Raw genomic sequence first — 17,400 nt, forward strand, 5'->3', positions numbered from 1 at the left:
TTGTTACATTGTTGTTTCCTTTACCCATTTTTAAATCACAAATGAACAAGCTGGGTGTACCTAAAATGGGTTACCAAATCCCACATCAATGTATGTTTTTCACTAAAAAGCTTATTCTCTCTTAAATAAACATATATCTTTTATGAATTGGTGTATATGGGCCAGTGGAAGGTGGAAATTAAAGTAATGCAATTTCCTCAATTATTGTCTTGTAATGGGTTTAGTATCTTTTACTTTTTCATTAAATTACACCCTTTTAGTATATATATATAATAGGATAATTGAAAAATCCAAGCTAAGATATATAATGATCTGACCCAGGATACATTTGCATGTATTTGTATAAATGGATGGTTGAACCACTCAATTGTCTGTTATCATATTGATGCTAACAAGTGTAATTTATATGTTTAGGGTGGGGTACTGTCTCTATGGTGTTTTATTAGCCAGACACATGTTACAGCTTGAAGCATAAATAGTGGGGTTGGGTATGTTCTGTTTAGAACTGTTTCAGATGTATTGCTTTGTTGATACCTACTATTTTGTTGTATCTGTTGTGTTATTTCTTGTATTCAATCATATACCCCTAATAATATTACTCTCATGTAATATTTCAATTGTTATATTTTAGTAAGGGTAAAGAAAGTTGGCACATGAATGAGTATCTTTTATAGGCAGTGTGAGGTGAAATCTTTTAATTGACGACATAACACTGTATTATTAGGTAAGATAAAATTAGAGACACCAAGTTGAGACATATAATCTTATTATTGATGAAGTAATATATATAAAACATATTATATTAGGAGTCTATCATACTTCAACTAAGAAGAACATATATATTATATATATACACTACAAGTTCTACCTTAAAAAATTGATGGTAGCTGATTTCAAACACATATTTCAGGCATATCACCATTTAACATGTCCAAACTTGTCTCACCTACATTATGTTTCTTTGGAGTTTTTTATTTTATTTTTTTATATACGAACTCATTGTTTTTCGAGTTTGGTCCATGTTGCAAAAAATGTTTTATGGGTGGCATTTCTTAGTTCTTATATTTGTCTCTATTTTTTATTTATTAAAAATAATAAATACTTCAATAAAGTTGTGACAAATCCTTCTCACAAAAAACAATGTGTCACAAAGTACCACTTCCTTACTTCTTATATATGCATCTTATTTATTCGAATTAAAAATGATATATTCTTCAACAAAACTAAATTATTATTCTTTCTACTAAGAAAAGTGAGGTGTAAAATACCACTGGACAAACATTATTTTTATTAAGTCTTAAAGTATTTGTACTTTAATTTTGTAAAAGATATTATATTTTTATTCCACATATAACAGTATTTCGTTTTTATTTTACTTCCACATAACAGTGTTGGTTCAAGTACCATATAGTCCACTTTTAATATAGGAAACCATAACTTATTAACATATAGAGGCTTAACAATGTCGAACATATAGTTATAACAATAGCTGTAGTGTACCAAATACAAACGTTATCTACCCCATACACATGGCATAAATGTGCCTATATAGCAGCACTCTTTATTAATCAACTTTTCACCCCAGATATGCATTTTACAGCATATTACAATATATATATAGTTGTAGCCTTTATTATCATAATCAGTATGAGCTAACCATGCCATCTTGTGATGATTCTTGAGATGCCATAGTAGCCAATAATCCATCAGAATTATCATTAACAAAGTTACACTGTTTCCTAACTTGTCCTTGATTTCCTGTCAGCACTCCAATGTTACCCATTTTTATCATAGAGACCTTAAATGCTTCAAAGAAAAGAGTTTGGTTAGTGCTGAAACTGTTGACAGTGGAAATGGTATCTGCACCAGTTGTGGAAAAGAGTTCTTGGTCACTCTGAAGAAGACCCTTGTGAACTTGAAGATTGGAGTAATAGTTCTTGTCAAATGTGTCAGGAGTGGTTGGGTCGAAATTGGTGAGGTTTGTTCCTGCTCCACCATTGGGACATATTGTACGAAGTGTTTGTAAGTAAGTTGTGTTCAGACTTGGATCAGGACTTCCAGTGCTGCTGAAATTGTATAATCGGTTTACAAAAAAGTTACAGTGAGCTCTGCCAAATGAATGTGCACCTGAAAAAAATTAAGATTTGATTAGTGATTGGATAAATTCATGAATAAGTTTTAAGAAAAATATCATATTTTACATTGGTGTGTAGGTCCAAAAAAAAAACTATTACTTGAGATAGCAAAGTAATGTTTGTATTAACCATAATCGATTTAAATGGTTAATCCATTTGGTTAGAATTCATATATAAGTAAAATAAAAGATTTGAGGAGTATTTTGTTTAAAAAAAATATTATTTGAATTGTTCGATTCACTTTTTAAATTATTACAGTTTAATCAGGTTTAATATGATTGGACTGGAATATTTTCGATTCAAAGCTGTCTAACTCCTCATTCGTTTAAGAATATAAACTAGAACCGTTTTCAAGTCCGATCAGCGGCCGAACTGCTCAGTCCAATCCGATTATCGTAACATTGATATAAAGTATAATCTTCACAACACAAATAATATATATATATATATATATATATATATTATAATATTCATCTCACTTATTACATTACTAATATTTCTTATTTTAACAAACATCATCTTTAGAACACACATCAAATTACCAACATAAAAAATATTCTGAAAAGTATAAAAAAAATCATACCAGAGAGTGCAACTAGATCTGAAGTGTTGAGACCTTGAGCAGCAAAAGAGGATTTAAGTTGGTCCAAAGTGCTGGAAGGAGCTGGAAGGTTTTGATTAGCAAGAGTTCTATTTGCTGTTAAACTATCTCTTCTTCCTAGAGGAACTTTCCAATCAGGACCATTACCCTGCCATAGTTGTAATTATTGTATTTTTGTTGTAAAAGATAATATATAAGGTAAACTTTAAATGTATAATGCCATTTTAGACCAGCTTTTAATTAGTCACACTCCATATGAGTGTTAGAAGGTTCAAAGATGACCCACATCATATTCTTTTTGGTGAAAAATAGTAGATAACATAAATAAGGTAGATATATCTTTGGTAGTGATATTGATTGATTTCTCTATGTAGGGAATTCTATTTACTTTTTATAATTTTTAATATGAAGTAAGCTATTAGATACTCAATTTTTATCAACATATTAAATATTTAATATCGGATTTTTTTTTGAATTACATGTATTTTTCTTGAAGGCAATCATGTACACATGGTGCAAATCATTGTAATAAGTGAAAAGTTCTTTCTACCAAAATTATTATAGAAATGTTTTAACCATTTATATTACTACTTCTCTTTTTTCCTCTCTCATTTCCCTATTTTCTTTTATGTAGTTTCCAATACGGATTTAAATAGGTTATTATACTCAAACAATCTTAAATTTTTACATCAATTCTTAAACTATATATAACCTTAAATATGAAAAAATTATGGACAAAATAAAATTTAATATAGATATACCATTGTTGCTTTTTGGTGTGATTAAGGATAATAACCACATGATATAAGTTTCAACTTCATAAAGGTTTCTCTTAATTTAAGTTTCATTTGGGTGAAGATAATGGGTTAAAAAAATTATACATGAGTATCGGGAAATCAAATCTACTACTTATTCTCAACACCCAAAAAACATTTTATTACTTCTTAATATTAACTTTAAAAGAATTCCTTCTTTTTTAATATACTAATAAGTGGAAATGGAAGGTGATGAAATAATACTTTAGACAAATTTATTGAAATATAGGATGAGAGATACCAGAACAACAGAAATTTGAGCTGCAAGGGTAAGAATATCAGCACAAGAAACTACACCAGAACAAGCATTTTCCACTGCTGTCTTGATCTGATTCACAACATCCAATCCTCTTATTGAGTTGTTATTTGGAAAAGCTTGTTGTTCACTCACTATAGTAGCTGTGTTGTTCAACAAGATTGATGCATCACAACCCTGCCACAATCATCAATCACATAACTTTCATATAATATTTTTGTTGGGTCGCAAAATGTTAGTATTTGTTGTGGGTGAGACTTAAACCTCAACCTCATTCATTTCACTCATTCTCCATAATCATCAAATCAACTTATAACTACTCATTTTTTATTTTTTTAAATTTGCTATAGGTGAAACTCGAACCCACAACCTTCTTCATTTCATTTCTTAAACCCTTCCAACTTAGCTATCAAACCACCTTATAACTCTGATAATAGGAAGTTTTCCTTCACTGACCCATGCATTCTTTTAATTATCTAATACAATAACTGTTTATGAAAACTTTTCCAAACTCTAGCTAGCTTGATTGAAATTTAGTTTGTTTTAGAGTAAATAAAGTAAAAATATTTATCTTTAACTTAAATGAATAGAAATAAGAATTGACTATAAACATATAAAGAGATGAAGAAAGCGTGTGATAATAATATGTACATACTTGAACAAAACAGTCATGAAAGTGTAGCCTGACGAGACTAGCACCTATACGAGGATCAGATTTTGAAGCATTTGAAGTCACATTACGTACAATTGTATGTAAATTAGGACATGTTTTATCGTAAAATGTAGTACTAAGTTGTGCATCTGAAGAGAAAGATAATGCTCCAAGCACAATCACAACACAGCACAAAGCTGTTACTGATAGAGGAAGAGAGTTCATTATTTCTTTCTGATATTTGAACTGTATTGAGAGAATAGGAAGATGTATAAGACTTTATTTATAGAGACATTAAATGACCTATAATGTAATGTCCTTCTCTCTGCATTCATGCTTCAAGATAGGTGTGGTTCAAATTTTCAATCATGTCATGCCAATTATTTATGGAAAATAATCATTTTTACTATTTGCAAAACATGTTATTGATTTTACTTTTATGTTTAAGAATAAAAATATTATTACTTATATTTGAGGATAAAAGTGTTACGTGATATTTTTTTTTGCATTTTGTATATTTTTCTCTTAGAAAGGATTCTAATTCTGATTTTCCGAAAATGAAATGTACAAAATAAGGGAGATGAATATCGCTATCTAAAGATTTTTTTTCTTTTGTTTGGTAGGCATTCTAGATGATAGTCAAAAGCTATTAGGTTAATGATTCACATGATAAAAATTAAACTTTTTTTCTTAAAATAACATTTATTTATCTTTGTCATTATAAAAGAGAGAAGAACAACTTAGTGATTAGGTAATATGAAACTAGTTTTTATTGGCATGGAAAATTGAACCCCACCAAACTTAATCAAAGATAAGAATACACCAAAGCTTGAACACCTAAACCACCATGCTCATAAGCCAATGAGTAACATTGTAGCACCATACATGAGAGAGATTAAACCATGTAACATTTATTTTACTCAATTCTCTATCGACCATATTTGACCTTGTTCCTAGAGATTTTTGTTGTTTTTATTAAGCATTAGGGCGTTGTGCCAAGCAACACGTGGGTGGGACCAAGATAAAGTAGGAATAAACAGTCTGCCTTTTACCCACGGTTCTAAAGTAGGAATAAAGATCATATCTCCTAAAATATGTAATCATTTTCAGTCTCATTCAATAAGTTTTAAGTAAGTAATATAAAAATATAGCATTTGTTTTAAAAAAATCTTTTTATTTATATGGCAATTTTTAATTGTTGGATGCAGAGAATTGGGATAGGCTCGGAGAAATGTGATCTTGTTCTCAAAGTCTCACATCGTTAATATCTCTTCACGTTGATATAGATCATGGATTTTTACTAACTTATTCTTTGTTTGGAATAATTCTATCTTAATTCTTTGTTGTCTATGAATTTAGAATTGATTGTACTCATCCAATACATTTTGTTAATAAAAAATAACATTTGATTTGCAAGAATCTCAGATGTAACCCATGCTCTTCCCCACGTTTCATTTAGTTTTTTTGTATTACCAATGAAATTTTCTTATCTTATAATAAAGAACTAAATCATTACAAGGTTCGTGATTATCCTTCCAATAAATATCACTCACATAAATCGAACTTTTAAAGTTATTGGTTTGTTCCATTTAGTTTGAACCAGATCTATTATCTACAAAGGTAATTTGTTCAAGTTGAATTGATCATTAATACAATTGCTTTCAAGATTGTTGAACTATGCTAATGGGCAAATTGGTGCACTGAAAGATTTGCTGAGCGAGATCCATTTCACTCAATGAATCAAATTTGGACTTCATCAATGCCTCATTTTTCCTATTTACCCATAATTTTCACCTTAATTCGATACATTTATAATAGGATACTATTGTTTAACAAATTCACTCATATTATAGTCTATTGAGTATTAGTGTGAGCTTTCAAAATTAAAGGTCAATTATGCAGATAACAAACCTGAAACCCCTAGTTAATTAAGGGGTTTAACTCTCCTAGTTGATTTACACATTTGGTAATATTTATACAATAACAAGTTGTATTTTCAAAAGTAAATAAAATTTTAGTATTCAGTATGAAAAAATATTTTTATCTAGCTATTTATATATTGTTATATTATTTTTAATATGTCCCTTACAACTTGATAAGGGGATACTCCAGTTTTTTAAGATGATTTTTTTTATTAGGGGAAATATAAGATATTATTTTTAATATGTCCCTTACAATTATATATTTTATATATGAGAATGAAGTATTTCCTTAAATCCATTCAATATTTGACATATGTCTTTTTATATTATATTTAAAATGAAAATTTCTAGAGGAAAGGAAATAAACACATGTCAAATAATGAGTGAATTTAAGGAAATAAATTATCTCCTCATATAAGGAGATATTTTATTCTCTTTATTATTTATTTATATATATATTATGTTACTACTCTCTACATGCTTTCCTTTTTCTTGATCCATTAACCAATGTATAATTAAAGGGGAAGTCTTCATAAGAAATTGAGTAAGTTAATATATTTAGAAATGCTGATTTTAATTAGCTTTACATTGCATGTTTTTTCTTCTTAATTATTTGATCCGTGCTCAACCTAAAATCCTTGTTTAAGGGTTGAAGAGTTAACAATACAATAACTTAAGTATTTAAATGAAAGATTTTGTTAATCTAAGATGTTAACGAACCCTTAATGATAGGCTTGGTAGGGAATGCGTGATTTACATTTTAAATTACAGTATAATGTTTATTCACTATCATTTTAAAGATCTATACACAGTCAATCTAATATTTATCATGCATCTATATTAATTCTTTTGAATAGTCAATAATAATAAAACATGAATAATAAAAGATATAATAATAATAATAAATAAAAGTCATACACTTTAATACATTCATATTTTTCTCTTTAAAATATGCTGAAGTATTTTAAATATGCTTGTGTCCAGTTGCATTGTGTTCAATGTTAATACTGAATTGATCATGCAACTAATTGTTGTTGTGATATTTCTATGAATACTCTACAAAATATAATATTAAGTTCAGAATTATGGTTTTGGAATACAATTTAGTGTAAAAATCTAGTGCAACGAAGTCAAACCTACTTTTATTGGTCTTGTTTGTCTGCGGTGGCTATTATGAAGAAATAAACATAGCGTGTGATTCATATAAATACCCGACATCTAACTTTGACACTACTTATTCTGCATCATGAAAAAGATCTAGAATAATGACACAGATGGAGCGATTGAAATCATAACAATTTATATATAAAAATTATGATAATAATAAATATATACCACACATTTATGCCACTGCTTGTGATTTGTTAGAAAAATAATTAATTATTAAAATTTAAATTTAAATATGTTTTTTCAATTAATCATGCACAATGACATATAGAGTGACACAATTTGTAGGACATTATATATATATATATGAAAGAGATTAATATTTTGTCATAAATCACCTCATATACAATAAATGAAAAGTTGTGATATAGAAATGGTGAGAATAATAAATTCAAATAATCACAGAATTAAACAAAAATTATTATAATTAAAAAATTTAGTTAATTATCTTGTGATCACTTAAAAATATCACAATAACATTTATTCTTACTTGAATCATTTCCTCGTAAGTGTAATAATGTATCACAAATAGTTTATTTAGTGTCAATTGTTTGATAATCAAATGTGAGTAGAAGTTTCACATAAGTAGAAAAATTCATAAGCGGAAAATCTGATGAACTTAATACCTTCCGATATTTTAGGCTAAGATATAATATTAAACTTTATCTGATTCTTAAACCCATAGAATAAAATCCCCTTTTAGATGGGCTCCTAGGTTTAGTTGAGATTGGTGGATATCCATGCACATTAAATTAAATGTTATAAGTGAAAATATTCATAAACTTATAACCTCAAGATTTTAGGTCAAAATGTAACCAAATCTATAGATGTTTAGCTAGTTTCATTGTCTGCTTGCTAATCATGTTATTATCTTCAATAATTATAATTACTCTATAGTTCCTAAAATAAACCAAGTGTTCAATGTATTATGAAACTTTTGAATTTGTCAAAATAAGTTTGAAGAAAATTAGTACCAGCAAAATAAGCATATGTTTGGTTTGACTTTACAATTGAGTTTAGGTATATATACCCAGATTCTCTCTCATTTTCAATATAAATAAGTTCATCTTTTCTTTGTGGTTGAATATTTGTTAATATGTCCTTGTCAATTATATTTTTTTAATTATGACAACAATTAATTAATCTTTTGGCAATCCAGAAATATCTCATGTCAATGAACTTCAATTTTACTTATAAAATATAGTAACATATATAAACATAAAAGTTTATGTGCAATCAAAATATCAAATATACATGTACCAAAAAAATATCAAATATACTTTTACATTTAAATTTGTTATTTCCTTTAATATAAATTTCATATTGTAAAATTCCAAACATAGCATTTATTTTAAGTTTATTCCAAGATGCATTGATATTCTGGTTTTTTTCATTCTAGTTATTGGCTAAATAATGCTACAAACTTAAGGAGAACAAATCACAAACTTGAACATTGGTTTAGTGATTTTTCCATAATCAAAGACCTTATAGGTCTAGTTTTGTGTTTAATGATCACTTTTCAGTTAATATTTTCATGCAACGGAAATATTAAAACTTAAATTCTCAAAATTTAAATGTTAACTGTTATGTAATAAAGGAAGCCAACAACTACAACTACAACTACAACTACTCTTTAATATCACTTCCTCTTTAATAGAAGTAATATTATAATAAAATATGTTTCTTCTATAAATTAGCCATTATAATTTAGTTATCTTCTTAATTATAAAATTATTATATGCCACACGCTCTCACTGTAAGACTAGTGGAGCTCATTTTTTTTTGTTTCTAAAGTTAAAGAACATGTTTCAAGAAAGGACTGATAAGAAGCATTTATTTATAGAGAGACAAAAAATAATTAATGGCCACAAGTGTGGGGCATGGGCCATACCATGGATCTTAATATTAATATTAATATTTGCATATTCTTTTTAATTTTTGCTTTGCTCATTTTAGGACCGACAAGTAGGGTTCAAAAGAATTTATACCAAGTTTACGTGGACTTAAAAAATAACTTCTAATTGTTTTATTTTAATTGATTTGGATGTTTATTACACTGTATTTTTGTATTTACAAAATATTATCTTTTAGTCTTATTGTTTGTTATCCCCTACTAACACAAAAAAAAATTTATTTTAAATTTCTATAATGCATACCAAAACTTTTTTATTGAGTTTATTTTAATAAAAAAATTTCATTAAGTACACCATTAACATGTTTACCCAAATAATAATAACTAAAGGGGAAACGACCCACCTTCTATGAGAACCCTTATTTTTTCATAATTTTTCTCATTTTTTTATTTTACCATAAAAATCCTTGGATTCTAAACAAGTAGCACGTATATGCAGCAATAATTAAAAAATATATGACTATTAATACGAATTAAGGCTACCCTTTTCATTTCAATACACAATCCAAAAGTTTCAAATCTGATTAAAAAAAATATCACCATAAATTGAATTTGACTTAGAAATTAGAATAAATTGGGAATAAAAAATCATGAAACGACAAATCCTATTCTAAATAAATTTAATATTATATAATAACATCTATGCATAATGAAACTTATAGTCCATTCTCTAATCATCCAAAAGGTTTTTTTAAAATTTTATTTATTATGACATGATCTATAAATTGTTTACTTGAAAATGATTTTAATTTTTTATTATAAAAGTGACAATTAAAGTCAAATGAAATTAATTAGATATAAGTTATACAATATTACAATCATTAGATAGATGAGCTAAAAGCTTGTATATATCTTATTTATAATAATATTCTGCTCCTTCATTCTTTTTAATTGTCTTTTGGGAGAGAGAAAATTCTTCTTATTTTTTTGGATTATCATTGATATCCTTTCACCTTTTTTAGTTTGGAACTAATTTCTTTCGAAGTTTATGAATGTCTATCTCACAAGTGTCAATCTTAGAAATCAAACCTTTAACCTTGGGGATCTAGTATGTCCTACATTTTTTAAATTTTATCCCTAGATAGTCAATAAAAGAGATAATGAGTAAAGTATAATAATATAAAATTTAAAAGAACAAATGATAAGTTAAAGAAGTACTCACCTAAATGAAATACAAATGAACCTATTAATATATGTGGAGAAGTTAAAATGAAGGGATGGAATATCATTTAGCATTGTGAGTGTTGAAAATGTCATTTGATAAGATCCAAGTGTAGAAACGTGAGAAGCCAAAAGCGCTAACTATTGTTGACTCCCAATTTTCCACACACAATTCACATTTTATCAACATTCACCTTACTTGCAAACATTATTTTTTGACTATAAAATATGGTGTGAGTGGAGAACATACATGTGGAAAACCATGATTTTTTCCTAGTATTGAATCATAAAACCTATTTCTGGACATTAGTATCCTATTTCCACAAAGCATAACTGCTACTTTACTACATCTTCAATTTCATATCTTTAGATGTTTTATTTTTTGGAAACTTAATATATTATTATACTTTATTTTCTAATTATGTTTATTATTTGTTACTCGTTTTGTTCACCCACAATTCTTCATTTATTTTCCAACATCATTTAATAAGATTATTTTAGTTAAATTAGATCAAATTTTTACATATTTCTAAAATATGAAACAAAGAGTATTAAACCAAGCTTTTGCTTTATCACGCTTTAAATACCGAGTTGAACATCTATATATATATATATATATATACATACAAAAATAATATAATTTCTTACAAATCTTTTTACACTATAAAAAATTAATGTATGTGTTAGATGCCTCTCATTTCTATGTCTTAAAAGAATTTTATGATTATTTTATGACTCTCTTTAATGACATTTTATGTCACTTTTATGGCTTTGTTTCCAAGCATCCAATGCTTCATATCCAAGATACCAAGACTTTGCTTGCCTATAAAAGAACTCATATAGAGAGCTTCAAAATCATCTTCACAACACACAACATCTCTTTCATTTACACATATATTGTGAGTGCATTCTTGGTGAGAATTCTTGTTCCATTTGAGAGAGTATTTGTGAGAAGAAATATTGTCATTTGTCCTCATTCATTATAAGAGGATTTCTTGTACTCTTCTTTTTTATATAATGGAATTTTGCTCTTGAACGCCCGTGGTTTTTTTCCTCTCACACTGAGGGGGTTTTTCCACGTTAAATCTTGTGTGTTATTTTCTTTATCCTTTACTTGCTTCTCTTTTGTTCTCAATTGATTCAATCATGTGCTTCCGCATTGTGCTCTATCCTTAACAGTATGTCATAAAGTATAAATGATAGTTTGTTTATTTATGATTGATTTATAAGTTAAGCATATTTTTTAGGATAATATATTATTAATGATAAACATAATATAGTGTTAATTATATACAAATCTTCGTTTATCTTACATTCTCATTATATACTAATGTGAAATGTTTCTCAACATAGTAATTTTTCCATATATTCTTTTTTATTTTTAAGCTTGGACCTCAGTTGTAGGGGTAAGCAGGACCCAACCATACCTGCTCATTAGGTATGATACAATTATGATCGGACTTGTATAAGGTTGGGTCTCACCAGATTTAGGGCTGAGTTCGAGTCCAACAATTAGTTTCGGTCAGTATTTAGGATCGTATAAGAACCAAACATGACCCATCCCGACCTATCCCATAGTCACTCAGTCATTATATTTGTATGTGTTTCTTTTCAAATTTGTATAGAGTAATGACACATTTTTTTATTGAAAGTATCATTGATTCTCAAATATATTAGTAGGATGATATATTATTAATGATAAACATAATATAGTATTAATTATATACAAATCTTTAATTATTAATGATAAACATGATACATTACCGTATAAAATATTCTTACATTCTCATCGTATATAAATGTGAAATGTCTCTCAACATAGTAAATTTTCATATATTCTTTTCGATTTTTGAGCCTGGACCACAGTTATAAGGGTGAGCAGGACCCGACCTTACCCGCTCATCAAGTATGGCCTAATTATGATCAGACATGAATAGAGTCGGGTCTCATCGGGTCTAGGATCGAGTTCAGGTTCAAAAATTAGTCCCGATCAATATTTAAGATTGGGTAGGGACCAAACATGACATGTCCCGACCTATCTCATGATCACTCACTCATCATGTTTGCATGTGTCTTTATTTAAAATTATATAGAGTATTGACACATTTTTTGTCGAAGTATCACTGATTCTCTTATTTTTTTCATCATATATGTATTATATAAAATGAGTTCGAGTTTAAAGACTAACATGATTGATATTTAGGATTAGGTTAGCTTTGGATCTAGAGCCGAGTCCAGATTTATAAAATGGACTGACCAACATTTACGATCGAGTAAGAGATAAACCTTAACTCATCCCAACACGGCCCATGCCGACTCGTACCCAATTGCTCTTCTTTAATTAGTTGTTCCACTTGTTAGCTTTTCTCGTACAATCAATTATGTCACCTCCTTTAAACATTACCTTAAAGGGTTACACGATATTGAATAGGTAGTCAATATTGTCACCTCTTGGGTTGTAGACATTTTAGAATCTAACCAGACTAGATGGGTAAGAAGTGAAGAGTAATTTTGGTCGTAAATAACAAGAATAATAGAATACTTTAACAAATGTTTAAAATATAAAAAAAGTCATATTAATGGCTGTTTCAAAGACATGATTAAAGAAACAATAAAAACAAGTTTTACAAGGTAATAATGCATTTAAAATTTTGAAAAAAATGAACTTAGGTTCATTATGAATTTCAAATGAACACTTGTTAACATTCTAAAAAATATTTGATAGTGGTTGCATATTTTAATTGCTTTTGGGCAAAAATCTCTCCCAGTGTAGTAATATTTTTCGCCTTATTAAAAAAATAAGGTAAACAATATACATTAAGTATATATGTAAAACACTATCATTGGAAAGACATAATAAGAGGAAATAAGAGTCATAAAGAGAAATTGATTATGATCAACACTACTTGATTCAAAATACAAGAAAGTGGCAAGAAAGTGCCAATAACTTGTTTATTAGTGCCTTCAAATCACAACGATTTCAAGCATAACCACACACCCTAATTAATACATTTAGAAAGAGCTAACAATACCCTCTTGTGATGATTCTTTTGAGACCACACTAGCAAGATCAAGCTCAGCAGATTTCTTGTTAATAAAGTTACATTGTTTTCTGATTTCTCCATTCTTCCCAGTTATCACACCAATATTACCCATTTTTATCATTGAAGTCTTGAAACTTGCAAAGAAAGCATCTTGGTTACTAGCAAATGCGTTCACAAGGCTAATTGTATCGGCACCGGTTGTCGAGAACAACTCCTGGTCACTCTGAAGCAACCCCTTCTTAACCTGAAGGTTGGAGTAGTAGTGGTTATCGATTGTGTCGGGTGTAGATAAGTCAAAGTTAACAAGGTTATTCCCATTTCCACCGTTAGGGCATTCGCCTCGCAATTGTTGTAAGTAAGTTGTGTCGAGAGTTGGATCAGGCTTGCCACTATTGCTGAAGTTGTATAATCGATTAGTGATAAATGTACAACGAGCTCTACCAAATGTATGAGCACCTGAAAATTAAGCAACTTTATAATTAGATCAAGAGTAAAACAAATTAAACAACTTTATAATTGGATCAAGAAAAAAAAACTTGTCTAGGAACTATTCCAATCTATTTGGAGAATGTTTAGAACCTGAGAGTGCAACAAGATCAGTAGTGTTGAGGCCTTGAGCAGTAAAACGGGTTTTAAGTTGATCCAGACCAGAGAAAGGAGATGGAAGATTTATATTAGCAAGAGTTCTATTTGCAGTTAGACCATCCCTTCTTCCTAATGGAACTTTCCAATCAGGACCACCACCCTGTCAATTATAAAATAAGAGAAGTTCTAATTAATCATGCATGTTTGAACAAAGGTCTGCTGTCCTAAATCGTATCCCGCATGCTATTCTGTGCCAATGATAATGAAAAGAAAAAAACACAAATAATAATAAAGGTTTATAATGAAACAAGATATAGGACAATGTATAAGATAAGATCTGGGACATCGATATCTGATCTACTTTGTTGCAGCCCTTGGAGATGAAGAAGAACATAACTTGTTTGAATGATTTGTTATAAGTTCATGAGGAATGTTATAATGCAACTTTAATTTTAAAACTTCTGTTTCCCATTAAAAATTCCAAGTTGATTTCTTAAACAATGTAGACTTGTTAGTAGAAACTAAACTTCAGAAATTAGAAGCACTAGCACACATGCCTATTTAAATATATATCATTTAAATTGAATGGAATCATAAGGTAAGTGTACTTTAATGCTTTCATCTAAAACATAACTCTTGATTTAAATAATTAGTTCAATTTGAAGTTAATAAAACATAATCTGTGACATAAATATATTTTATATAATCCAACAAATACAAGCACAAACAGTTTATAATGCTATGTTTCACAAAGATGAGGGTATACCAGAACAGAAGAAATTTCAGCTGCAAGGGTAAGAATATCAGCACATGAAACTATGCCAGGACAAGCATTTTCCACTGCTGTCTTGATCTGATTCACAACATCCAATCCTCTTATTGAGTTGTCATTTGGAAAAGCTTGTTGTTCACTCTCTATCTTGGTTGGAGTATCAGTGTTATTCAACAAAATTGATGCATCACAACCCTGCCATGAATAACATAATCAAGTTATTTCATGTTCACAAAATATAAGATCGAGGATAACAAAGTATATAGAAGAAACACAAGAAATTCTATATATGGATGAATCAGTAAATCTTTTTTTTTCCTCATGTCCAAAGCCATATACTATTTGGTAAAAATTATGAGTTTAAAATCTTTACACCGATTAAAGTTTTTTACATTGCCAGCATATCATCCACCATTAATTTGTATTACTTTTGTTTAAAAGTCTATGATGGTTAATAAATCAAAGGTAGATAATTTACTAGCAGTGTAAAATACACTTTACACTATCAATGTATACATATTAAATCCAAAAATTATACTCACAATTTAGTCTTAATTCCCTAAAGATGTTGACACTAATTTTTAACATGTTACTGGTGGAAAAAATATGCAAATGCTGATATTTTCACTATTATCTAGCAATTTAGAAACAAGATTATTTATTGGAGTAAAAATTTTCATATGGATAAACCGATGTAGTTAATCTACTTAAATTCTAGAGCATTCTAAAAGCAAAATGTTAAACCCTTTGTAACATATTAATTCTTATTAACATTTCTTTAAACTATGCATGTGGAATGAAGTACCACTTATTCTATGGACCCTCCTTACTTTTTTAATAAAACATTGTTTTATTTGCTGATAAAATAATAATGAGATTTATGTACTCTACTCCTTGTAATGGAAACCATATTTACTCCATAAGTAAATGATTTTGAAAGTTTCCCATTATGAAGGGGAAAAGATTCATGAGCACCAAAACCATCAATAAAATTTCTATTTTTGCCTTATATTTTAGAAAACTTATATAAAAAATTAAAAAGTAAGCCAAAGAACATGAAGTAGAAAAAATTCACTAATAAAAGCCCTTACACATAACCAAAGTCCCAAACTAATAAAAGCACTTTTTTATAGTTAAAAAGAAGAAGAAGAATATGAAGAAACATGTATACATACCAGAACGAAACAGTCATGGAAATGAAGCCTAATGAGACTAGCAAGCATACGTGGATCTTTCTTTGAAACATTCCTTACTACTTCACGTACAATAGAATGAACTTTGGGACAAGATTTTTTGTAAAATGAAGTATCAAGTTGTGCATCTGAGGATAATGTTAGTCCTCCAAACACAACAACTACACAACACAAAGCTGCTACTGTGACACGAATGTAGCTCATTTTCTTGTTTCTAATAATGTCTGAACTGTGTTTGTGTGTGTTGTTGTTGATGCCATAGAGCATTTATTTATAGACAGACAAATTATCATTGCTATCATCTTGGGATGTGGATCTCCTCTCTCCTAAGTATATCTCCTATCTTGTCTCTAACCAATCATGATAAAGCAAAAATAGATAAAGTTATGAGTATTTAATTTTTTTAACTGACATGACATAATATGATTGGTTTGGGATAGACTTTGGGACATAGTTTAGGACGGCAGATCTTTATCCATCATCTTGGACAGCAGTTGATCTCATTAGTATATTTTAAAGTTTTACATTATTACCACATCACCTATCATTGATTTGTATTACTTTTATTTGAGAGATTTAACAGTGGTTAACATATAAATGGTAGATAATTTACTGATAGTATAAAAATCACTTACACGGTTAGCCTATATATTAAATCCATAATAAAATAGTGTTAGTGTGTTTACTTTTCTAATCAAGATATGCATGTATTATTCCTTGGAATAAAATAAATAAGGGTTTTGTTAAGGAATGCCAAGTAAAAGAGGAAAACATTTATTCCAAAACTAAACACTTTTAAATATATTATTTTACCACTTTTGTATAAAACATTTTTCTTTTTAAGTCCCTAATTAATGTTCTTAACGATGGTTAGCATTTTTCTGTAAGTATATGTGTTTACTTTTCTTTGATTGGTTAAATATTTTGGGGAACCAAGAAAGAAATAATCAACATAAATCTTCTATATTTTGTATTCTATAATGCTTCATTTGTCTCAAATAAGAAATAATTATTTCATTAAAAAATTAATAAACTTCTATTAAAAACTAAGTTGTTAGAATTGTGGCATATACTAATAAATATAGAAGATTTATTTTAAGAAAAAAATGTGAACTAAATATCTTTCATCTTCAAAGTTTGGCTCTTTCATGCAAAAGTGGGTGCCTGGGTATAAGGGAATGAAAA

The 17,400-nt window shown here is 28.5% G+C and overlaps 1 protein-coding gene across 3 annotated transcripts; it reads right to left on the bottom strand.

Moving 5' to 3' along the window:
* On the bottom strand, positions 1,453-16,472 carry LOC109329762 (peroxidase A2-like). 3 transcript variants are annotated; one of them, XM_019563561.1, is made up of 5 exons: positions 16,198-16,472; positions 15,017-15,217; positions 14,245-14,410; positions 1,613-2,127; positions 1,453-1,582 (listed from the first exon to the last, which is right to left on the bottom strand). In XM_019563561.1, the coding sequence occupies exons 1-4, from the start codon at positions 16,417-16,419 to the stop codon at positions 1,643-1,645; spliced, it is 1,074 nt and encodes a 357-aa protein (XP_019419106.1). In that variant the 5' UTR covers positions 16,420-16,472; the 3' UTR covers positions 1,453-1,582; positions 1,613-1,642. The 3 variants fall into 3 exon arrangements, with proteins under 3 accessions (XP_019419106.1, XP_019419107.1, XP_019419105.1); XM_019563562.1 differs by lacking the exons at positions 14,245-14,410; positions 15,017-15,217; positions 16,198-16,472 and adding exons at positions 2,719-2,884; positions 3,793-3,984; positions 4,463-4,723 and having other exon boundaries at positions 1,454-2,127; XM_019563560.1 differs by lacking the exons at positions 1,453-1,582; positions 1,613-2,127 and adding an exon at positions 13,497-14,121.

This window comes from Lupinus angustifolius, chromosome LG16, assembly GCF_001865875.1.
Source record: "Lupinus angustifolius cultivar Tanjil chromosome LG16, LupAngTanjil_v1.0, whole genome shotgun sequence".
NCBI lineage: Eukaryota > Viridiplantae > Streptophyta > Magnoliopsida > Fabales > Fabaceae > Lupinus > Lupinus angustifolius.

Excerpts from the sequence above, each read along its gene's own strand:
- LOC109329762 (XM_019563560.1), bottom strand. The coding sequence starts at position 16,419 with ATGAGCTACATTCGTGTCACAGTAGCAGCTTTGTGTTGTGTAGTTGTT. Across the intron at positions 14,411-15,016 it reads CTGAAATTTCTTCTGTTCTG|GGTGGTGGTCCTGATTGGAA; the intron begins GTATACCCTCAT and ends TATAATTGACAG. Across the intron at positions 14,122-14,244 it reads TGATCTTGTTGCACTCTCAG|GTGCTCATACATTTGGTAGA; the intron begins GTTCTAAACATT and ends CTTAATTTTCAG.